Source organism: Lissotriton helveticus, chromosome 12 (assembly GCF_964261635.1).
Source record: "Lissotriton helveticus chromosome 12, aLisHel1.1, whole genome shotgun sequence".
Classification (NCBI taxonomy): domain Eukaryota; kingdom Metazoa; phylum Chordata; class Amphibia; order Caudata; family Salamandridae; genus Lissotriton; species Lissotriton helveticus.
In genome coordinates this window covers 223,318,372-223,344,762 of record NC_136073.1, presented here as the reverse complement: position 1 = coordinate 223,344,762, position 26,391 = coordinate 223,318,372, and the positions used below count along the sequence as shown (strand labels likewise).

Below are 26,391 nucleotides of genomic sequence, written 5' to 3'. Positions count from 1 at the left end.
AGTAGTTCTGTAAAATTAATTATTTGAGAATATTTAATCTAAAATCCATTTTAAAGGTCAGACATTAATTAAATATCTCATTTGTCATAAGCAATGTGTTCTAAAAACAATATCTGTAAAGCACTGAATTGCAACCAAAAAAGCAAGAGTTTATATGGCAGGGCGACTCCCATAAACATTTCTACATAACTGAAACACCCTACTCCTATTTAAACATGAGCACATTCAAAATACTTCATTAACCCTTTCACGATCACTCTCGTTTTGTTTCTGTTTTTTCAACAGTACAAGTCAAAACATTTTAACGGCCTATATACTTTAATTTTAATGATGTAGGGCCTAAATTAAAGGAATGCTATGAGGTAAAAATGGCAAAACTTCAGTGGATAAAGGAATTTGTGAGTGAAATTACAACCAATTCCACTCCCAAACGTGGAATAGCCGCTAATGGAAACGTTACTTACCTTCGGTGACTATATTTCTGGTTGATGCCTGCGGATTTCTCACAGTATGAATTGTCCTTCCAGTCTTCAGATTGTTATGGAGAATCTTTTTTCCAGCCTTATCCCACCCCAGTGGTCAGGTGTCACCATAAGGCGTTCACTATGACTTCACCACCAGACATGACAACAGAGTATTTAAGGCATCAACCAGCATGCTGGTATCAGCTCCTGATACTTTTTGCTCCCCCACTGAGGCAAGAGTAAAAGAACCGATAGAACAACGACAGAAACACATATGTTACATCATACATTTACAAACACTTGGATCTTATCAGTCGCAAGACTAACTCATCAGGGGAGGAGGAAGGGTGGTGAGGAATGTGCAGAAAGACTTTCTTCTTATAGATGCAGTTTCCTCCTGATTCCTCACACTTGTGAGTGAATCCCAAACCAACACCTCCATAGGAGGTTGGAAAGGGTAGCCCCAGTTAATCAATTATGTCATGCAACACACTCGCCACTGCAATCCTATGTGAGGCAGCAGTGCTTGGCAAAAGTATGCTTAGATAAGCATGTAGGTGCACATAAGATATCTGCATACAGTATACCTCTAAAGAGAGCTGTGAAGGCAGCCAGAACGGCTTGGAATGTGCACAGAAACAGTCAGGAGGATCTTTTGCTCTCAGCATATCTTGACAAAGATGATGACCCATGTTGGGCTTGAAGAATCAGCAGGTGTGAAGTACCAACTAATCTAGGGAGAAAAAGGTTAACAATGGGCAAACTGAAAGGGCCTGAAGTTCTCCAAATCTGAGCTGAAGTTACTATAACAGGTTAGGAAGTCAAACCGGGGAAGTATGCATCGGCTTAAATAGGGATGCCATCAAAAAGGTTAACAAGTTGCAAATCGCAGAGAAACAATAAGGGAATAAAACAAACTTTCAGAAAGTACACCAGTAGTGATGATCTAAACAGGGAATGTTGATTAGTAAAGCACATTATGCAAGGCAGGGACACCAGATAGCCCTTAACTGTAGCCACTGGCTAACAAGACTGTATGAGAAACAAACTAAATCGTGAGACATCGTAGATTAAATCTAAGGTTTGAGGGGTTCCGACTCATACCACTAAAGGCAAGAGTACACCACTTAATCTCCATGCTTGCAACTGCAGCTTTTGGGGGACTGGGGTACAGGAAGATGTGACAGAAGGTCCGCTTTCTGTAGGAGAGCAAGAGGCGACTGAGTGTTGTCAACAGATCAGAGTATTAGATACTCCAAACTCAGTTTGAGGAGATCAGAATTAGCTCTGCTCAATCTTGTCACATTTCGGCAGTACTTCCAACAGAAGGGGAATCAGACGTAATGCATACAGTAGACCCAGAGAGAAGATTAAACAGAAAGAATACTGCATGTATCCATTTATTGGGAAGTGTATGACACTTCTTGTTCTAGGGTGTGGTGAATCGATCTATGAATGAAAATCCCAATCTCAAGCAAATTACTTTGGGGTGCAACTTCCACTCATGGTCCATCAGTGAGAGACTAATGAGTATTTCTGCCCTCATGCTGAGGGAGCCTGCGAGATAAGTTGCTTCTGGCAATACTCTCCATCACTGCACACACATCCTAAGATAAATCACTTCGCAATAAAGTCCAAGACTCCACATCACCCTATTTGTTGATATAATGGATGTAGTGGTGTTGTCTGGCATTCCTAGAAGGACCACCCACAGTTCAAGCACATTAATTTGACAAGGACCAAAGGCCCACCCTTTCATGTAATTTACATGGTATTGTGGAGTGGTGGGAATTAATAAATTACACATCATTCTCTGATGTCTTGGGGCTCCTCAGTTTATTGACTGGTTGTATTTGCAATCCATTGACATGCCAATAATACTTCTTACAATCTAGTTAGGTTCTTACAATTATCCTAAAATTAATGACACAAATTATATAATATATATACATAAATTCACAATAAATGGCAAACAATATTTCCTCTACTTAAAGATTAAAATAAACCATTTCACAGTAGGTGGCAAACAATAATCTCTTATTATTGTTTGACACCTACTGTGAAATGGTTTATTTTAATCTTTAAGCAGAGGAAATATTGTTTGCCATTTACTGTGAATTTATGTATATATATTATATAATTTGTGTAGTAAATTTTAGGATAATTGTTTAGGATTTGTTTTTAAATTGTTTATTGTGAAGTTATAATTTTTGCAAATTGTATGTGCTTCCCTTTGAAATCAAACACCTATTAAATGAAATAGAAGTTTTTTATCTGATCAAACTTGTTAGTACCTTTTTTAATTTAAGACCTTTTCATGTTAGCTGTTTAATTCAGGTTGTTATTCACACATATCTTTTGTCCCTGTCCTTGGAACTGACAATTCCTAATCAGGGGGTCCTTGTTGTTTACACTAAAAAGACCGTCACACTGATGCCACCACACCCATCAGCACATTCATAAAAATGCCTGAAGCGATCATCAGTCTGAATAGCAGAACTGTGATCTGATAGAGCTGGGATCCCAACCTGAACCTCTGGTAACATTTGTGGGCGGGAGGAAGTGAAAGCTGAAAATTGGTATCCTATTGATCCAGGGATACCAAAAAGTCTCCCACCTTTAATGCCAGTAAGTCTCAGAGATCAGGGACAGTATCTTGAACTTCACCTTCCACCAAATAAACAAGTTCCGAAAACTGACATCAACAATGTGTCTCACACCTCCATCATTCTTGGGAATCAAAGAATAAAGAGAACATGATCCGGTGCCCCATTTTTCCAGGGTCATCACCTATTTGATCCGTTTGATCAGCAGAGTAAGGACTGCCAGCTCATGGAAGGGGGGTTGTCTGGCAGGAATGGTAGGGCATAGCTCTTGCGGATTAGCGGATGACCCTCCTGGTTAGTTGGATCATATCCTGACTGGGGGAAAATTGTGATACACCCACCAGCCCTCTGCCACTCACCTGAAGATGATGTTCTAAAGCAGGAAAGACAAGGAGGCTTAGAGACAGCACTGCTGATAGAGGCTCGGTTTGCTGCTGATTATGGTACTCTGCAGACCCACTCCTACCCAAAAGGAGCAGTATAGCTGTTTGCGTGCCTAGAGAGTCTGTGAAGGCTGTCTCTGCCAACTCCGGAGTAACTACACAACTTTCTATATTGTTGGAGGAATGGTTGTGCTGGGAAAGCAAGCACCAGGCTGGAGCCGTGGCACTACTGTTATTGAAGCGCTCTAGGAAGGAGTTGCCTTTCTCTAGGAACTGTCGCTCGCCAATGAAGGGCTTGTCCATGAGCATGGCTTGGACATCTTCACAGAAGACAGTGCAACACTCAAGCATGCCAGTGCAGCATGATAGCAATGGTATCAGTAGAGCCCATGCTTCACTTTAAGATCTGTTTAGATGCATCCAATCTGTCCTTGACCAGACCGTAAATGGCTTTTTCGTGTGGTCAGGCAAGCTGATCACTATGTTTCACTAAGCCCCACAAGGTATAAACATTTCAGCCTAGGAGGCAGGTGGCATTAGCAGAGTGAAAGACCAGTCTGCCAGAAGAAAAGACCTTACGGTCAAACTTCTTTGATTCCCACTGAGAGGCGCTGTGAGAAGCCTTTTGGATGTTGCTTCAAGGACAATGTTTGGACACCAGACTTTCTTGTGACGGATTAGAAAACAAAAGGTTTGGTTCACCTGGAGCATGCCTATGCTTCCCGGATATCAGTCTGTAGACTACTGGACATGCCAGAGGTTTCTCCTCTGCAGTGATAAAAGGGTCCAAGGGGGACCTGACTGAATGGAAGCAAGCGCACCGCCACTGAGGAGCAGGATTGCAAGATGTCACTCAAGATGTGAGACTTTGCCACTGCAGACAAAGTTCAATTCCAACACTTCAGATGCTTTTCATATACTAGTCTTAAATGATTAAACTTTCTCTGAAGCAGGATCAGGGGGTAAGAGTGTTGCCTTCTGGTAAAGTGAAAAGGCCACACACATTCTGTTAAATTAGATATAAGCAAGTATCAGTATTATAGCGTGGTAGGAGGTTTTAAGTCTCACAAATTATTTTCCTCTATCAAACTAAAGTGAGGGCAGTTGCGAGGGCTTATGAGTCAGAGCAGAATAACTCCTCCATCCGGTCAAATCACTGAGCTATAGTGAGCTGCTATGCCTGACAGACAATGTTTGAGTTTGACTTTATTTTCTCCTTAGCCAAACAAATAATTTCCTCTAATATTGATACTGCAGTGGTCTACCCAATGGCTGCCATCTGACTTGGCACCAAAGGAGGTTTCAACAGAAGAAAGATAGGGGCCTTGTCAGCCTTCGACTTCTTGGGCACCTGAGCCCATGGAGGTACCATATCAGGAGTCAGTGTTAAGAGTCGGTTGAGTCACCAAGCCCGCAGGAACATGGTACCCTACAGAGGTTGGATCAAAGAGTACAGAAGCCATCCATAACAAATCCAGCATAGCAAACTGGAGGTCCTTGACCTGTGTGGGGTTGACCGATAGATGCAGGAACTACATTCTCGTCTTTTTCAATATATGGCTCTTGCTTGATGACGATAAGGTGCTGTAGGACCAGCACCAAGACTCCAAACTTTCCCATGGCATGAACTGCTGCCTTGAAGAAGAAGAGGACTTTTAATTCCTAACGCAGCTTTTGTGGTTTTTTTTTAGGGAAGCTCTCTGACTGATTGTTCCTTGACAGATTGGTTTCATAAGGGAGAAGGAGATTGCTTTGGGGCCTGCCTGGTGGTTGTTGCCTAAAACAGTTTGTCCTCCTGCTCTATAATGCTCTTCAGGCCACAATATTGTTGTCCAATCCCAGATACCACAAGATGATGTGAGGTGGATCAGGAAGGGACATCTTCTTGCATATATCAAGGCTTGAAACCTGAAACTTTTGGAAGAAACATTTGACCGGGTCACTTTCAGAATGGGGAGGAATTTTATATGTCAGACACACAGCGCTCCGGATCCGAGTCAATGAGGCATAGAAAAATAGAAATGGGTCCAGCACAGCGGCAGGGACCCTATATATTCCATGTCGTAATGTCGGGTGGCAAAGTTGCTATTGAAGCTGCATGGTGCAACCTGGCGGTGTTGGACAAATATAGCTGGAGAAAAGCTTTTCTAATGCAGTCTGGATCCAGGAATGATCATTCATAAAGATGCGGAATCTGGGGGAAAAGGTACCCGTCAGAATCCACCATGACCTCTCAGTCAGATTGTTATTGTTTCCACGGATAAGTGGCAGTAGTAAAACCACCGATATATGATGTGCTAAATCAGCAATTCTAAGTTGAAAATATGTAATGACACTGAAGGTGTTCCAGTCAAACATCAGACAGCGCACAAAAAGTCAAAACAAAAACAATGCTTCTTCTGCAGGAAAAGGCCCAGCAGCAGAGCCATAGGCACAGGAATGAGGAATTGACAGCACCCCTCCTCCTTTAAGGAACTTGTGAAGTGCCAGCACATATTATTAGGAATCTACCATTGCCAAAATTCTTCATTTCGGCAGAATTTCTGGCAGCTGGCTACCAGAAAGAGAATGAAGCCTAAATATGGTGGATTCTCCTCTACCCGGGAAGGATGCACAACTTGGTGGCAGTGGGCTGATCACAGTTTAAATCGGATCCCTAAAATAAAGATGTGGTGGTTGTGTGGTCTTTTTTTAAAATTTTACATACAGATTTCGACAAGATAAGGCAATGCCTAAAGTGTATCAAGGGAGAGATTCTTCCTGGGAAGAGAGGCTGTCCCACTTGCAACTATTTAGTTGCCTCAAGAGACGCATATTTTCCTTTTTCTGAAAGCATCACTCTAATAAAATGTTGTCTTGTAGTCGAAAACAATAATTCTACAACACTTATGTCTGAATTACTCCAAAAATCTTGAATCAGTCATACAACGATTAGAATACAAATGCACTGGAATTCAATACGTTTCATGCATCTAATGGGAAGAGCTGGGAACATAAAGGAATCACCAATAGACGAATAAAATGTACATATGTTTTAAATAGATCTGTGCTTTTGGTTTAATGAACACATATACCCGGAGGATATGTGGATTTTTAAAATGAAACCATGTGAAACATTTAAAGTAAAATAAAACACACATAAGCCTCCATTCCTTGTTCATTAAAGCAGGAAACATACTGCAGCAATTTCTTGATCACGGCGGGCAGAGATTGTTTGAGCAGATTGTAAGTCAATCCGTCATTCTCTATTGTGTTCGAAATTAACCTGAAAGGTAATGATGTGGCCATTTACTGAACAATGCTTGAGCCTGGTAACTGGACCGCGGCTATTAACATGAGGCAGACCACTTTAGCAATGTAGTAAAAGCGTCAGTGTTAGAGTTTTAAGTATTTCCAGTTTGTAAACTGTTTTGTATTCCAGTTGGGGCATGTCAAAATCTTATAAAAATAAAATAAAATAGAGTGGCCGATTGATTTGAGGTTAATCGTCAATGCTAGCAGAGCGCGGAGATGTGGGTATGCGGTGTAGCATTTTATATGTTATCCGTACTGGGATCCTCGTGGTTCTGGGGTGGACTCTGAACAGGAACTGCATCTTATGAGGGGAGGTGTTAGGGTGTGGTTAATGTTGGGTATGAGATAATGCGCAGTGTGTGAGTGTATGCTGAAGAATAAAGAGGTGTTTAACTACAGTTCCTGTGTGGCGTAATTCATCTGCATGCTACGGGTCTGGGGAAGACGCTACATACGGGATAGACTAAAGCATTTACACAATGCAAATCAAGAAAATGGCTGTATTTTACGATTGCTCTGGTCAACTTAAAGAAAAAGGGATAAATCTCTGAATCTTAATGGCAGAGTTAGAAATCAGTACCTATGTAGAGTATATGGGAGAGTTTCAGGACTGTGTATGGACAGAGCTAAATTATGCCTGTTCCCACGAACAACAATCAGTGAGCCACAGAAGGGGAAGAAGATGGTATGAAATGGGTTGGGAATACCTTCAAACCATTTGGAGTTTGAATATATAGGAACAAAAAATAAATTTTTGACAAAAACTATGATTGAGCTATGTCCTCGTTATGTAAGAAGTCCTTCTTCTGAGACAAACTATCTATCTCCGTGGCAGGAAGGGTTGCAATAACTAAAATGGTAGTGCTACCTAGGCCCAATATACTCGTTTGCGGACATCCCTGTAAATCCACGTCCAACTTCTTTAAAGAACTAAATATGGCAATACCCAACATTATATGGAGTAAGGGAAGTTGTAATACAGCCACTAATGCTCCCGTCAAAGTTAGGGAGGTCTGGGAGTTCCAGACTTGCATAGTTATTACTTAGCAGCCCAACTGCAGCAGGTAATGAGATGGGTGGCAAAAACCAAACCATCAGAATCTAACGTGGTGATGAGAGGCTTCTAGGGTACATCCTTTTGGAAGCTGCACTTTGGGGAACGTTGAGGTGGGAGGAAGGAGGAGACGACATCAATGGTGATAACGACTGCAAGAAAATTCGGGTAAAATGTACTTGTAAAATAAAAGTAGATCTCACATACGCATCCACGCTACTGCTGTGGAGTGCGGAGAGAATGGAGCCCATCGGGAGAATGGTTAGAGAGTAACATGGTCAGTAAAGAATATTTGAATGAATGGTCGGTATTACAAAATAGAACATATGTAGGCAGGCGGTAAATTAAAAATGTTTGAGAACGTTAAAAAAGAATATGAGCTACCGGCAGCACAGTTCACGAGTTACAACATATTGAAACCTGCCATACGACTTAACTGGAACTCAAACTGATGAACACCTACATACAAAACCCAGCAAATCGTTTTACATAGGAATAGACTGTAGAGAGGTGACACTATTACATACAGTAATTTGACAAAGCATGCCAGTTCCCAAAGATTTAGAGCCTGATATAAAAGTTGTCGGAGGAGTTGCACTGTAACAAACGTGACGGATATCCCATCCACCTTATGACAAGTGCCATAGGATATAATGCACTGGTAATAAGGTAGACAAAAGATTTGTCACCTTTATGATGGAGGAACCCATGCGCAAAACTATAAACCAGGTCCTTAGCCAGACTCACATGGGAAGTTCACTTAAATATGCATTTACAAACAAAGGATGGTGTAGAATCAATATTATTATTCAGTTAGTGCAAAAGAATTCCACGTTTAAATACATTTAGTTGAATTCCCTACATCAAACGTATATAAACCCTAAACGACTACACCACATATAACCCAGGGTCACAGATAAATGCCCTAGATGCAGAGTAGAGTCATTCCTACATAAAGTGTATTAATGTGACAGATTAACAGGATGTTCGGTGAAGGTCACTTACATACGAATAGATTTAACAGGCACACACAAAAAAACTTGAATAATCCAGAGGCATGCTTAATAGGAGCCATGCCAAAACCCAAAAGGGTCAAAATTGAATGTAAATGCATAGATCTATCACTCCTCCTAAAGAAACACCATTTCATAGCGAATTGGAGACGGCCTGCACCCTCCACGGTACCCAGATAGAAAACAGAAACGGAAAACAGGATGGTAGCAAAGGTTAACTCAATTAGAAACTTAAGTAAGAAGCCAGGAACCACAGACACTGCACAGGCTTGGTATTCACTGTTAATACAATTCCCGAAAGAGGATCGCCTACCACTACAGCTCACAGGAATGCAGAATGAATTATGTGATGCACCACACACAAGAATAAAGGTATAATATTACTAAAGGCGGACACAGAGGACTAGAACTAGAGAGATGCAGGCTAAAACATCAGCACACAGCCATAATATAGAAATATGAACGATCTAATTTCTTCATCTGAGCACAACATGGGACCTTAACCTCAGGAGTTGAATGCTAACATAACATGTACAGCAAAACAAATAATATCCGTAGTGTAAATACATATAAAGCTGCTTACAAAGTTTAATAAAGGTACTTCCAAAAAATATGTACTGTAGATGAGGTGGCATATCCATTCCTTGCCTGAGGAGAAACCCCCAAAATGTTGCTGCATGGAACACATGGAATGTGAGTGAAATGTGGTGAGAAAAAGTTCAGAGAGGTATTTATCTGATGGCAAAAGTGCAGGGTAAAGAGGACATTGAAAAACCCTAATCTTATGGGGCCCAGTTTTAGAAGAAATGTTGCTATCCAGTCGTTGACGCCAGTAAGTCAAAACACACAAATACTCATATGTCCTTCGAAGAAGAGGTCTGAAGGCATTACAGGGCACTGGGACACAGTGGTGGACTCTGGCTCCCAGCAGCACACTTAGTAGCTTGATGTATAGACCGGGTGAGGCAGGTAAGTTAATTTACCTGTGAGGAATCTCAAGGATTCTTGAGACAGTAACAGAGCTAGACTCATTAACTTTCTCCACACATAATCTGCTGGTGAGCAGGTATGCAAAGTACTCCAGGAACACACCTTTAATTCACCATATAAGTTAGCCAAGATGTTTAGAAGCATTATGTGTTCACTACAGGAATCCAGGAAATAAGTTTGAAATACAGAAAGAATGTTTACCCACAGTGCAATGCTCCGAGGTTTTGCCAGCAAAGGGAAGCCCCATGACTGTCTCAAAGTTTGTAAGTACCTTGAGGTGTTGTCACTTCTAGGAAGGGGATTCACCGGACCCATTTTTCAAGAAGTGGGAAAAAATGCTAGACGTAATGATGAATTATGAATACATTGAGGAACAGGAGCAAGAGAAAAATCAGTAAATTGTGGATGCGTTATAGTTACAGACACTGAATGGAAATCAGCATTTGAAACAGCATCAACGGATGACAAGGAACTCGATTTAGACCTGGGTGGTAGCAAATAATCCTGCGAATTCCAGAGCAAATATTAACTAAGAAGGGGAATTCATTGAATGAATTACCATCATCTGACATCCCCTACGGAGTAGGAAATTACTTCCAGGAACCTTATCCAAGTGTATTATTTATTTCCCCCAGAAGTCTGTGCATTTTTCTTAACCACTAAACTTTAAAATAGGCTCCAAGGTATCTGAATTTAGGCATGGTGAGAATGTCAGTGTTGATCAATTTCACTCTGAATAGTAACTATTTTATTAAAATAGAGTACTTTCCATAGTTTTTTATTGATATTTCGCATCACTTAACACACAACACAAATAAAGTCCAAGCTGCATTAAACATATAAGCAGTTGTACTTATCATGATATTACATCAATGCACATCGAATATGATTCGTTATTACGCGAGTCATTACATCGCGTGGCATTACAACACGGTTGTTTCAACTAACCCCGTTGTTACCACGCAATGCCATTACCTCGCAAGTCATTACATCGACTTGCAGTAGATGGCGCGCTAACATTAGAAATGTATCATTTACTATTCCAAATCCAGCCTACGCAACAGTAGGGAAGGTGTTGGAATAGTAAACTATACTATACCTTATGTTAGCGCACCATCTACTGCAAGACGATGTAATGACTTGCGTAGTAATGGCATTGCATGGTAGCAACGTAGTCGAGGTAACGACCGCGTTGTAATGGCATTGCGGTGTAATCACTGCGATGTAAAGGTAGTTTACCGTGCACAGCATATAAGATTTGTATTTTGCATTTTCCTACACTTACATGCTTAGCTGAACAACTAATCGAGAAACATTCATTTAGAGTGGAAGGCACCAAAAAATGTGCCATTATTTAAAGAGGTTGCTCAGGTTATCAGCCCTGGAATCCCCTAACAGTTATACGGCACCGGGCCAAGAGCTCACCTGCTTCATGAAAAAAAATCTAAAAACACATTGGCTGGAATCAATAAAAGTCCAAAATAAAAAGCTCTAAGATTCTTTAATTTTCCTATTAGCAGAATGTGTATCTTCTCAATGGATACTATTCAAAAGGTGTCATCCTCTACAGAGCCCATTCTTGTGTCTTAATTGCTATACGATGTATTCTCACATCCTCACAATCCATAGCAATTATTGCAATACTTAACACTCCCACTGCACGGACCCCAGTGACATGATCATGTTTCAAATAAAAACTTTCCTTACAACAGGCTGTCACACCTTGTTCGGATGGCCAAGGGGCAGGCGGGGGCTGCTTGTCTCAACAGCATGGTTTGAGATTGTTTGTCAAAGATTACCTGGGACCCATACTTCAACGGATCTGCAAACTGGGCCAAGTATAACCACTTCGCACTTGACTCTCAGGGTCGCAGGGGTGAGTATTCACAGGCATCTTAGGGAGGTAGTGTGAGAAAGCTTGAACCCAGAGCTCAACAATCAACTAAGAGACCCAATAAAGTGAATGTCTGTACTAGTGCTTTTCTTTGTGAGATAGGACTTTAAATACACAGATGAAGGCAATACTACACACTCCAATAGTCATATACTTAACTAGTGTCTCTGGGCGCTAGAATCGATGGGTGCTACACTCAACCTGCTTCCTCACCGTACCCTCCCAGCACTGTTGCTGGGTTCTGGGTCCATCTTGCTCTGAGGACAATCAGAGTAGCATGAATTTGACTCAGGTGCAGATTCAATCACCCAAAGCTCACAAGACCTACTCAGTCTGTTTGTTTTACCCTCTCATGGGGAGAAGACTCTTACAAGTCCTTTTGCCTCACACATTGCACTCAGAGGGGTTCTTCTGTGCACTTGCTGCGGAGTACTGGCAAGTCTCTGTTGGCAAGTCTTTTGGGGCAGACACAGAGCACTTTTGGCAGCGCATCCATCTAGCCATAGCTGTGCTAGGTCATGTGAGCCTGGATGAAGGCCTGGCTGTAGCAGCCTGGATGATTGCAGGCCCTGCCACAACAGATGCAGTTTGTGGCACATGGATCAGCAGTCCTGAAGTGGTGCAGCCCTGAGTTTAAGTGGTGTTGTGGGAGGATCCAGCACAATCGGTAGCTGTAGCCTAAGCCTTGGCTGAATTCTCCAGAGATGAAGCCACATTTGGATGTTTAGTATTTCAGCAGTTGCAGCCCTGCTTGGGCCTTTAGAGACGTCAAGCCATCAGCCTAACAGTCGCTGTCCTTGTCCAGACCTGGAATTAGTGCCTGGGGAAAGGAAGGGCCCACATTTATCAGGGTTCTCCAGGATCACTCACATGTAGTTGGCATCTTACTGGCATCCCACAGCCAGTGGGGATGTGCAGGCCTCACTCTTTCCAGAACTGTTTCTCCTATGAGCAGGGCCGTTTCTAGGTGTTTTGCCGCCCTAGGCGAGAATTGAAAAATGCCGCCTCCTCTCTTTTACTACCATCACTCTCTCCCTCTGTCATCCAGGCTAGAATAATTAATGCATTAGATATTCCCAAACTCATGTTTGTTACCACCCTCCCTCTTTTGCCGCCCTAGGCAGCCGCCTAGTCTTGCCTAATGGTAGAAACTGCCCTGCCTATAAGCAGGCAGGAAGTCGTCTTGACACTTCAAGACAGGCACACAGCTCCTCCAGCAGGAAATCCAAACTCCGGTAATATCCCCTCACCTCCGGGAGATTGGGTGTCAGGCAGGCACAAGTCTTAGTTGTACAACAGTCTTCTGAGTATTCAGAGGAGCACTCACTTTCACAATGGTTTGCAGTTCCAACTCTCACCTTTACCATCCACCAAATAGCAGTGTTCAGGGAGACTGATCAGCAGCATGTTGCTAAGAATATCTAAAGGAGACCTACCGCCAGCCCCCTCACATTAGTGCATGGGTCTCCTCCTCCCAGCTGGAGGAATGTAAGCAACACACTTCCAGAGTTTGTGAGCATAGTTTTCAACCACCATCTTGAGCTCCACCAACCCTGGGGCTTCAAAAACGGATCCCACTGGCATCAATATTCTGGCTCATTCACACACAATGCATGTACTATACTACTTACACATGCAACCACACTTCGCATGCAGTCAGGATGTAATCACAAGGGTGCGGGCAGGTACACATAAGTGGAACTTTGCACAGGTGTGCCAGTAAGCCTATATGTGAGTGAGTCAGATAAAAAGGTCTGGTCACACTAAGAATTCCTTTAACCACGGTACACTGCCACCGTCACCCTATGTTCTAAAGTCACAAAAGGGACAGTAGTCCATTGTCACTATTGAGAGCATGTGTGGTGCGTCTCTCTGGGTCACAAACAGGTCCATGACTTCTCACAGTCAGGGGACAGGCCTAGGTTTCTGCACACATTTTGATTAGTGTGATGCAAGGGCCAAAATAAAAAGTCAGGATATCAAAATACAGACTGTCAGGCACTCTGGGGAGGGGATCACTTACGTGTTCCAAGCAGGGGACAGTCCCCTTCCACCAAAGGTACTATTAACCAGTTCCGTGCTCCCGTCGGCCAACGGCCGACATGAGCACTACCTGGCTGGTGCTGCGAACGACCGCTGGCCGTCGCAGCCCCGCCCATTTCTTCGAACGTTCCACACTGGCGCAGAATGTCCGAAGCAGCTATGGAGTTCATTCTGGGGGAGGAGGGCAGTAAATAGAACACCCACTATTTTAGAACTTACCAGAGCCACTGTAAGAGGAGGATGATGGTGTCCGTCTGGAGAAGCTTTTTACTGCCAGACTCTGCCCCCGCTGTTTCCGTCGCCAGGCTGTTCTGCATTTTGAATCAATACTTTGTTTGATCCTGTACCAGTCTGACTCTGTGATTCCGAATTTGTAAAAGAGATGACCTGCAACAAGAATAAGATGAAATGATATTGTAATACATTTTGGTATAGTACGTATTAGTATACTCAGGCGGCACTTAAAGACACATACTGTTAACACTTTTAACACATTACGTTAGATAGCCAATAGGTAAGTACATTCTATCTATTTTACAGCTTTGAACAATTTATCAGAATATAAACAAGTATTACACAGCACCAGAATCGTGGAATGGGCCCTATCTAGGGTCATCCTGATGTTATCGGTGACCGCTATTAGGGCTGATTCTGTGCTGTGTTTAGGCCGAAAACCTGACTGGGAAGGGTCAAGGCTACCCGTCCGTTCGACATGATTGGAGAGATGTATGTTTATGTGCTTCTCCAATAACTTGCTCAGGAAAGGGAGGAGAGAAATAGGATGGAGATTGGAAAGCTCAGTCAGCGGGGCCTTGGTGGTCTTGCGGATAGGCATGACCTGTGCTGCTTTCCATTCTAAAGGAACAAGGCCCTCTTTCAGGAAGAGATTATGAAGATGCACAATGGAAGGGGACAGATGACAAGCAAGGGAAGTGGTGATCTTAGCCAGGATGGTGTCCAGAGGGGAGCCTGATTTTACAATATGAACCAGTGACTCTACCTCTACCTGTGTAACCGGGGGGGGAATATTCCCAGTAATTGAGTAGCTATCTGCGCAGGCACATCAGGAGGAATGATGATTGTGGAATGCCTTCCTGAAAAAACTATTTTATCATAAATGAGCTCTATTTTCTGTGTAATGAAAGTTCCGATATTATCACACAATTTGTGTAGGAGCTACTGGGTTCTCACAGGCTATAGAGTTAGTAAAGGACTGGAGAACGCGGTATAACACTTTGGGGTCATTTTGAGCCTGATCCAATTGCAGTGCTATATGGGCTTTGCGTTCTGCCCTAATTTAACCATGGTAATCGGCCAGAGAAGCATAAAACTGACCTCTGTCTTTCTCATCTTGGGTAAGACCTCACCGTTTTCATGCTTCCTACAAAGTCGTTTCTGAGCTCGAAGTTGGGGGGAATACCAGGCATTCTGAGGGCGCTTGGGAATGACGGGGAGAGATTTCAGTGGTGCTAACTGATCAATAGCACTAGAAACAGCCAGATTGTACCTTTCTTGGTGCCCACATAACCTACGAAGAGTTGATCGTCCACCCGGAAGTCTTTAGGTCTTTAGTGCGGTCAAGGTAGAAAGACAGCTCACCTTTTGGGTCCAGACGGTGGAGTCTCTCCCCCTTTTTGGAAGGGTGTGGGGCGAGAAGTAGGTGGGCAATGTGATGGCCTGACCTATGTGAAAAGGGGTAACTACTTTGGACAGGAAAGAGGGCTTTTAAACTGCCATTTCAACCTGACAAAATAAACCTTTTGCCAGGCCTAAGCCTTCTTTTTTACTATTATAAGCCACCCTTAAGGTAGAACCTAAAGGCTCAAAGGACAGGGTGCATTGTATTTAAAAAGTAGGAAATGTTTACTTACGTTTTACATGGCCTGGCAATGAAAAACTACTACATTCTCATACATCTCCTACATCTCTCCCATTGACTAACACAAGGTTACCCTATTACATTTAATAAGTGCTACCTTTGGATTGCGAGTAGATAGAAATATATTGTTTGAACTCATTAATTGTAATTTTAGATCCTCTTTAAGCCGCAGTTCTGTAAACGCCACTTTTAGAAACTTCAAAAAGAACAATTGATGACGGAATGTCAAACTTTCACCCCCAGTACAGAGATCTGGGCCTAAATCCATAGTTTTTTTGCTCACCACACCATTCTGATTTGACCCAGCCATATGCAAATGAGTCTTGACCCTGATACCCATGGGAATAGTCCAGTCCGAACTGAAAAGCCAGGTCCCTCCCTGGACTGGAAACAACCATCCTGGGACCGGTTTCGGAGTATCACCCCTCATCAGCCAGGTTAGCTTGACTCCAGTGGCATAGCAACTCACTATTCTGAAAATGCCACTTTTAGAAAGGTAAAGAAAAACCAAAGGTGATGATGGACGGAGCGTTGACAATACAAACACTCACCCCCATCAACTGATCTGGGTTTAATCCATCACCGTTCTTTAGCTCACTCCGCCACCCCAGTTCAGACATGGCCATATGCAAATCAGTCTGACCCTGTGCCTCATGGGAACAGTCCAGCCCGAACTGCCAAGCCATGTCTTCCCTGGACCGGAATCAAGCTTCCCAGGACCGGTTTCTGGCATTACAGCCGTCTTCAGCCGGGCTTGCTTGACTCCAGTGGCAAAGTGAGCAAGGAAATCACGTCTGAGCATACCCTGCCAACTTAGGGCGAACAAAGAAAAACCAAAGGTGGTGATGGACGGAGCGTTGACAATACAAACACACACCCCCAGTCAACTGATCTGGGTTTAATCCATCACCATTCTTTAGCTCACTCCGCCACCCCAGTTCAGACATGGCCATATGCAAATCAGTCTGGAGTCAAGCAAGCCCGGCTGAAGACGGCTGTAATGCCAGAAACCGGTCCTGGGAAGCTTGATTCCGGTCCAGGGAAGACATGGCTTGGCAGTTCGGGCTGGACTGTTCCCATGAGACACAGGGTAAGACTGATTTGCATATGGCCATGTCTGAACTGGGGTGGCGGAGTGAGCTAAAGAACGGTGATGGATTAAACCCAGATCAGTTGACTGGGGGTGAGTGTTTGTATTGTCAACGCTCCGTCCATCACCACCTTTGGTTTCACTTTTAGAAAGGTGGCATTGTTTTAATCCCAACCATTTGTGCCTTCTGCCAGTATCCTGGGTCACATGACTGTAAATGGATCTGATGTTGGGGTTTGTGTATTCCTTCCAGACAGTAACACCAAGGCGTTTTGGGTGTGGACAAAATGGGTCATCCTGGCAGGATGACTGGGAGGAGCACTACACAGCCCCACTTGCACTTCAAAGGGTTTTACCTGCTGTGCACATAAAGGAATCTAACACCCGACCTGGTCTGCCTTTTGTCACCACCAGTTTAGTACATTGACAGGGGAAGAACCTTTCAGAACCAGATGTGGGGCCTGGAGAGAGAATCCCTCCACACAAAGGCTGGCACCAGGTATATAATTGGACTTCCAGATCCACCTTTCAAAACACTCTTGGACCTGTGGAAGTTACAGAAGAAGGATTGCCCTGCTGCTAGAGGACTGCCCTGCTGCTTGAAGGACTGCCTTGCTTCCTGAGAAGAAAGACTGGACTAGCTTGCCTTCCTCCTAGGCTAACCAGAGTGACTCAGAGGGTTAGTTGGTTCAACTCCTGGGTGAGCTACACGGACACAACAAGCTTCCAATGCCTCCCTGCAACTACCCAGCTGCAAATGGACATACAACTGTAACTCCTGAGCCCCAATGGCCTCTGCTGGAGTGAGTGCTTAATACCCAAGAGGTGCCTCCCCAGATTTGGGACCCTTGGCTGGCATAAGAGTGTACTCCTCCCAAACAAAAGGTGAAAATCCTGAAGTCTAGGCTGCTCATGGCCCATTTGTTCCAAGACTGCAGGCCTGCAGTGAAGCCCCAGTAACACCTCCTCTTCATGTTGAGAACAACCTCCAGTGATGTCCGACAACACGAGACCCACACTTTGCACTACAGAAACGACAGCCTGTGACAACTGCCAACACAAATCTACAGTAATGCCCATCCGTGACATCTGACCAGCTCTGCGTGCTACAGCAATGACTGCCGCCAGCACTTAGCCTGGTCCTTGCTAGCTACTCCACCGTGAACAGAACTCTTCGCAATATACTTTGAAGGTAAGTTTTCACATATAGAATACATTTTAAATTTTAATTTTGCTGTTTTTCTGTGTATATACTTTATTAATCTGCTAATATTATTTAATTGTATAAATTGCAACGGACCCCCTGAATAGACATCGCATATCCCCAGGGGTTTACAAACCACAGGATAAGAACCACTGTGTTATCCCATATCTTCGTTATCTTGGCACAATTTCACAACAATAATCACCATACTGATGGGGGACCTCAATGTCAAAATTGGAAGCAACAACATTGGGTACGAAGAAGTCATGGGCAACCTTGGCCTTGGTGACATAAATGTAAGGGTGAAAGGCTTGCAGATCTCTGTGCCCTGATCGTTCTGGTGATAGACAGTAGTGTATTCCCACACAAAAGAATACACAAGACAACATGGGTGTCACCAGACCATTAAACAGAGAATCAGATCGACCATGTCTGCATTGCCAAGGTCATTGCAGGATCTGAGAGTGATGCGAGGATTGGAAGTGGAGTCAGACCATCAACTTATCGTTGCCAGGCAAAAGCTCAAGAATGGATGGAATCGACAATCCAACGCCAGCTATATAACACGACTCTCCTCAAAGATGCACAGAATTGGAGTAAATACTCAGTCACCCTTGGTGACAAGTTTCAAGTTTTGTAAGAATTAGAGGACAATAGAGACCCAGTAGAAAGTCAATGGGAGAAGATCAAAGAAACTGTGACATCCACCTGCCAGGTGGTACTAGGTCCCAAGAAACACCAGCATAAAGAATGGATCTCCACCAAGACTTTCTGCAAAATCCAAGAGAAAAAAGGAAAGAAAAACCTATGATCAACACCAGCCGAACAAGAGGAGAAAAAGCTAAAGCTCAAGGCAAATACACCAAAACCAGCCAGGAAGTAAAGAGAAGCTTAAAACCAGACAAGCGAAGATTCATCGATGGTCTTGCCACAGAAGCAGTAAGCCATAGAAACTTGAAAGAACTCTACAACATAACAAGGAAACTCCAGATACAGCAAGCCAGAAAGACCTGTTAAAAACAAGGCTGAAGAGACATTCATGGGTAACGAAGGTCAACAATGAAGATAAGTGGAGCACTTTGGAGAACTGCTAAACCAGCCTGTGACGCAGTCTCCACCAGACATCCAGCCAGCTGACAAGGACTTGCCAATCGACTGCAGCAGACCAATCAAGGAAGAAATACGGCAAGCCATCAAACATCTAAGAAATGGGAAGGCAGCAGTAACCGATATTCTTGCAGATGAACTGAAGGCAGAGATTGAAACATCTGTAAACATGCTGTTTGGAAGGATCTAGGAAGAGGAAAAGGTGCCATCAGGCTGGAAGGAGGGACATCTCATCAAGATCCCCAAGAAAGGTGACCTGAGTAAATCTATCAGTCTAAGGCAAAGTGGTCAACAGAGTCATCCTTAACAGAACAAAGGAATAAGTTGGCACTCAGTTGTGAGACCAGTAAGCTGGCTCTCACAAAAATAGGTCCAAAACAGACCAGATTGCAACACTGCACATCATCATTGAGCAGTCGATGGAATGGAACTCTCCCCTTCATGCCAACTTCATTGACTATGAGACGGCATGGACATAAAGACACTTTGTAAACTTCTCCTCCACTACAGTGTGCCAGATAAACTCGTAAGAATCATCAGGAACTCTTACGAGAGAATGAACTGCAAGATAGTCAATGGAGAACAACTTAAAGAGGCCTGCCAAGGAAGGACCCCAGTCCACCAGGGTTGTAGCTCTCTACTTTTGTCTTCATACAGGCCATAGACTGGATCAAGAAGACATCCACAGCAAGTAGAAGAAATGGGATCCAGATGTCACCTTGGATGCAGATCGAAAACCTGGACTTTGCAAATGACCTAGCCCTACTCTCCCATACCCATCTGCAGATGCAAGAGAAGAACATCAATGTGGCAGCCACATCAGCACAACTTGGCCTCATCATTCACAGGGGAAAAACAAGATCCTAAAGGCTAACACGGTCAGCACAATTACAATCATTCTTGCAGGCAACGCATTGGAAGAGGTTGAGGCCTTCACCTACATAGCAGTGTCATAGACAAGCAGGGCGGCAGAAACACTAATGTGAATGCAAGAATCAGCAAAGTAAGCACTGCCTTCATTCAGCTAAAGAAGATGTGGCGCTTTAAGGACCTAACACTGCAAACCAAGATCAGGATTTTTAACACCAACGTAAAATCGCTCCTTCTGTATGGAGCACATACTCAAAGGACAACAGTGACCAACATCAACAAAGTCCTGACCTTCATAAACACCTGTCTGAGGAAAATACACCAAATCTGATGGCCAAACACCATCAGCAACAATGACCAAAGGCAGCAGACTTCCCAACTCCCTCTTCATGAAGAAACCATGAAAAGAAGGTGGGGCTGGATAGGTCACACCCTCCGCAACCCCGCATCAAACACCATCAGGCAAGCCCTGTCCCTCAAGGGAAAAGTAAAGGAGGAAGGCCAAGAAACATCTGGCACTGAGGCCCCAAGTCTGACTGCAGGAAGATGAGTTAGACCTGGAGTCAGATCGAAAGTAAAGACCAGGTCATAGATGGCTGGATGATGGCCATACCCCAGGAGCATGTATAAATATGTAAGTTTTAAATACTACTCCACAAAGAGTAGTTTTCAGGGATTTGTGTAGTTTGGGTGCATTGAGACCTAAAATGATTAATGATTTTCCTGCATTCCAATATCTTTAATTCCATACCATTCTTGTGGAACACTTGTTAATAATTTTAAAGATGTTAAAGCGGATGTTGAGAGCCTTTTAATTAAAGCATGTTTTTCCTCATTTTTTCTACTGTCACACTTTAAATAGAGGATGATGATAATTTTCACATACAGGCAAGCAAACATGCAGAGCAATTCCAGGAAAGGTCCTCACTTACTTTTCTTGCCAACAATTTCAGTCGACAATTTGAGTTACAACTCAAAGAACTGGCCACAAACATGCCTGCCTTCCTGCGTCAGTTTGTCCTGAGTTCCCTGGACAACACCTGACTAATTAAAAGCACGGTACTGGACGATAAAATAGAGACATGGTTCGCTCAAGTGGGCTTGTGCATATTTTTCCAGGAAAAAGTCTGTGGATGTGGTTAAAAGCTGTCTCGGATTCTATGCCCAGCATAACAAGAGGTGTTTTATATTACTCTGATGAATCAATTGGGTCTACAAACAATAATACGATTATATTTACATGTCTGAACAGGATCCAAGAAGACCATCTATAGACAAACGTTTAATAAAGGTACTTCTGGCATGCTGTTGGCATCTGAAAATGTATGAAATATGATGTTAATATTTTGTCCTTCTTGCACAATGTCTAAAATTTAGATCAGAACGTCCAGGAGTGGTGCTTCTCACTTTTTACATCACACAGAGTAGGATATATTTTTCTGTCGTCTCATTGTAACATATGATAAAGCAGGCCTGAAAACATAGCTTGAGATGTCTGCAACGAGGTCCTGATGGTGGAAAACTAAATCAAAATGTTTCCATAAAGGTTCATATCAGTTCCACACACGAACAAAAAAGTTTCACAGTCCATGCAATGCGGCGTACCTACCTGGAAATATCCTGATGCTAACAGATTCTAAAGTGCTGTGCAAACAGGCAACTGAGGGGTGGTAGAACTGCCCAGTTATTGATTTAGGCAGGGCAATTCAAAGCAAAAACACACCTTTCTCATTACAAAATGAAATTAACAACGGTATTAAAGTACAATACTTACTTCCCGCTATGCCGATTGGCATGTAGGGGAGCAACGAAAGATCTACGCTGCTGAGCCCTTAAGAGTGCTGCTGAGCTCTTAAGAGTGCAATAGGTTTGGCAAAATTCAGTACTATATTTCAAAAGGGTTAAGTGAGTAGAATATCTGTGCATTGAAATAGTAGTTAAAGTAGATGTGTAAAAGGGATTAAATGTATTTGGGTTAAAGTTGAATGAGTATGTTAACATTAACATTAGAACAATCATTTATAAAGGTATATGTATGGCAATCATTTTAACACTAAATTTATGGAGGAACAGCAGCCCAAGAGCCAGTGCTTAATTTCTGAAAGAGTAAGTGCCGGTGCCCAAATCTCTGTCCAGAAGCCGCAGCAGGTGCAATTAAATGTCAGCATGTCCAATACCCAAGCTGGTGGTGTTGGATCCAACTCAAACACCTTTAATTCACTGCCGGACACTCCTTAGAGGCGAGGCAGAGAGGAGACAGTAGGGACCATGATGGACTGCACGACAAAAGCAGAAAAACCACCATCGACAGAAAGCACGCCCAAGTCCGAAGCACCAGTTTGTTCAAACAAAAGGAGGCACATGGCAGCTGCACCCATAGTGCCTGTAGTTTAACACGTGTGCGTAGGCCTATAAGACATGCACATAAAAAACAAACAGCAAATTAAAGATCCGGCTATGGCATAACAAAAGGTGAACAAAGAAATACATATGAAAGATCTTTCTGAAAGGGCATCACAACAGGCGACTTTGATAAGGGAGGCTGACCAGGTAAATGCAAAAAAAACAGAGAGGGGAAAAAAATAACCTCTAGTAGTGCCAAGGGCAAGACCTTGCTGGGCCAATGACAGAACAAACAGAAGCAGGCCAGAAAGCTTTGCCTGTAATGGATCGACCAAACGGTTCTTGCACCAGGACACAAAGTTTGAAAGCTTCCAGAATAGATTAACTTTGTGACGAATGATGGGCAGCCAAGATGACATACACAACTTTGTCAGATAAGTTAAAACCACTTATCTGGTTCCACTCAATCTCTACTCAGGGAGGTGTAGAGCGTGGCAGTTCAGATGAAGAACACTTACCTGTTGCTGGGACAGAAAGCCTTCCTGAAGAGGAAGACAGAGCAGAGGACATTGGACTCCATGAAACACTCAGCAGTTCAGAATACCAGACCCTTCAGCCCAGTCCAGTGCTATCGGGATAACCAGAGCCTAGTCCCTTCAGACCTTCTTCAAAACCCAGGGAAGCAGTGATACAGCAGAAACACAAAAGTGACCGGAGTCCCACAGAGAGCAAACCGAGTCTCAGAAGAAGCCTTGAGGTAGAAATTCCAGGGTGTAAAAATTGAGACACTGAGCATTCTTGCTGCTGGCAGAAAAATCTATGGTCCCACATAGAGAAGAAGGCTTGAGCTACCTCTAGGTGCAGGCACCATTCATGGCGGACTAAATGATTCCTGCTACCTTTGTCCGAATACCAGGTGGTTGACTGACAGTGAAGTCCATTTAAGGCTGAGCGACCTCCACGTTTCAGCTCTTTCTAGCACAGCATAAGAGACCCCACAAGGAACCTGCTTATCGCAATATAACATGACAGCAGTTTTCTCCTTCAGGGTCTGTACACGCTTTCTGCTGATAGATGGTATGAAGGCCTTCAGCACCAGCAATCTGACGTGTAACTCCAGGTGACACAGAGCCTCGGCTCCAATGGATACCTCTGATTCCAAATCACCAAGGGGAAGGTTTACCCAGGGGAGTCGTAGAGACTGAAAATTTGTTATCACCATCTGCTCCGGATAGAGTAAGGAAAACAGCCAGCTACAAGTCATGTTGGCCACTGTCAACTCCCACTGAAGGTCCTGGAGTTGTCTTGTCTGCAATGCAGATGCTGTATAGGAGGTATCACTACTGCAAAGCCCACTTAAGCGAGAGGTTCCATGGCACAGCCCATGTATGCTTACGGGCATGAGGCACCATAAGGATGCATGAGCCAAGTAGACTAAGAAACCTCAGAAACCTCAGAAACGTCCGGGCTAGAAAATAGGAATGTGCACAAATAATCCAGATCATATCCTTATTGTCATAGACTCGCTGGAGGGCTGGAAAGGCTTTAAATGCCACTGCATCCAGGATAGCCCATATAAAGGGAATAGCCTGCACTAGCCAAAGGTGGGATTTTGGCTAGTTGAGTACAGAATCCCAGGGATGGCAACAGGGAAATAGTCATGAGTAGGTGGTCCGTGACTGACTTCAACAAGCCTGCATTCAGCAGCGAGTCTTCGAGGTACAAGAATATGTGTATACTTGTCCTGCACAGAATGGCACAACCACCACCATAACCTTCTCAAGTACCGGAGGGGCCAAAAGAGAGGATGGTAAAATGGAAGTGTTCTGACCCCACAGGGAAGTGGAGTAAACACTAGTGGGACAAAAGAATGTGTATATGAAAGAACACTTTCAACAGGTCTGGGGACAGCATCTAATCCCTTGGGCCCAGGGCAGATACAACTTGGGCCAGGGTCAGCATATCGAATTTGTCTTTTGTCTTTTCGCAGAGAGGCACTCAGGAACTGAAGATCAAAAATAAATCTGACCCACTGACTTTGATGGCAAAGACGTAGCAGGAGTAGAACCTCATATCTCCTCTGACTCGGGCATTCTCTCTATTGCCCCTGTGACTAGCAACAAATAAGCCTGTTTGGCAGAGGTAGCGGAATAAGCTTTCGAAGCCTGAACAAAAAATGAAGACGCAAGAAGTGAAGTAAATAGGAAAAGTAGGGCCTAACCATGTTTGAAACCTGCAGGACCGATTGGCCTGAGGTTATTGAATGGCAAACAAAAACGTATTGTGCTGCCCACCAGCCACATCGGATCATCAGACAGGGAATCAGAGTAGCTTGGTAGTGGTAACAGGATGCTTGGTAATGGCCACAGGATGCTACAAAGAGTTGAAAGTCTGACCTTGCTGGAGGCCACAGCCTCCCATCTACAATGTCCTTTTGCGCTATGAAAGGCTAGGCAGGCTACTGCACCAGCTAGGACGATTGTTTTTAGTGGCAAGCAAGACCCCCAGGATAGCCTGGGAACTTACAATATTGTTGGCGAAATTAGCAAGCCAAAGACAGCAAGAATCACCAGGTGCATGCCACACCACAGCTCACTCCAACGCTGAGAAAGCCTTGTTCTCAAATGCTTGGAGCCATCAAATGTTATACCCATAATGGGTGCCTGCGCCCACCCCAAACAGCCTTTTGCATTTGTCCATGCAGGACACCGAATAACCACACTAAAGCCTATAGCACAGCAAAACAGTCTGTGATGTCTAACCAAGCTGAAAAATGTATCCAACTGCATCTTATCCATCGTGGACCATCTGGGCAACGTTACTCCAGGACTCCCTTGCGAGGGTGGGCAAATCTTGCTCACCATGTCACAAAATGTACATACACAAGGGGTATACCCAAATCACCCTCCTATACCTGGATATGGAACACTATCATATGCAAAAAGAGATAGGCGCAGATGAATTAATATATAATTTTATTTTATCATAGGGAACATTCAATTACCCTATCATCAGTCTATAGTCCTACACAACAATATTGACCAAATTACTTTAAGACACACATACACAATGAGGCCGATCTTTGAACAAAAACCTAGTAACAATCATAAACACAAGGACATACAAAAATACATATAAAGTACATACAACAAACAATTATGTACTCAACTCTACGTTGCCAATACCCAACAAGCATTGAAAATGCAATAGGTCTCGCAGCATTAGAGTTAGTGCTTTTAGAATTGTTTATGGGGTTTTTTTGTAAATCTTTAGCATTTTTGTTTCCTGTAGCCAATGCTAAAGAATTTCAAAAAAAAAAAGCCATAAACATTTCTAAAAGCTCTGAAATGCAGTCTGAAATGCTGGATATATATTCAGTACAGATACACTATATTGTTAATGAAGACATAGGATATAATATGTTGTACTGTATACACACAATTAGATGGGAACGTGCTGTGTGTGTCAGCGATTGAAAGAGACTGCACTCAGAGTTGCTGTGCGCATCAGCGAAAAGATTGCAGAGTAGACACGCAATACTTGTACTAAAGTGTTGTGCGATTGTACTGTAGGCACGCAATTTAAAATCCAGCTAAACGCGTCAGCAGAGTTGCTGTGCGCATCAGCGAGTGAACTGTAAACTAGACACGCAGTTTTAAAATCAAGATGTGCGTATCAGCGAAAAGATTGCAGGGTAGACGACCAAATACTTGTACAAAAGTGCTCTGCGTGTCAGCGAAAGAACGTAAAAGTCTGCACTGGGCACTGCTGTGCGAGTCTGCAAGAAAGCATGGAGCTGCTGTGCGCATCAGTGAGTAAACTGTAAAGTAGGCACGCAATTTAAAATCCAACTGTGCGCGTCAGCGTCGCGGAGTTGCTGTGTGCATCAGCGAGTGAACTGTAACTTATACACACAATTTTAAAATCAAGCTGTGCGTATCAGCGAAAGGATTGCAGGGTAGACATGCAAATACTTGCACAAATGTGCTGTGCGTGCCAGCGAATGAGCATTAAAGTGCACACAGCGTCGCTGTGCGCGTGAGCGATAGAGCATGGAGCTGCTGTGTACATAAAATGGACACAAAGCTGGTGTGCACGTTAGTATTGGCACAAAGCTGTTGTACACGCTGTTGTCCGTCTGTAAAGGCTGCTGGGTG

At 43.5% G+C, this 26,391-nt stretch overlaps 1 protein-coding gene across 2 annotated transcripts in view; it reads right to left on the bottom strand.

Annotated features, from left to right (window-relative positions):
• The window catches only part of BANP (BTG3 associated nuclear protein), a 1,144,281-nt gene that overhangs the window by 544,747 nt on the left and 573,143 nt on the right, over window positions 1-26,391 (bottom strand). For both annotated transcript variants that reach the window (XM_078669175.1, XM_078669176.1), the window contains one exon: window positions 13,961-14,128. In XM_078669175.1, coding sequence (XP_078525301.1) covers window positions 13,961-14,128 — 168 coding nt within the window. The remainder of the gene's footprint in view (window positions 1-13,960; window positions 14,129-26,391) is intronic.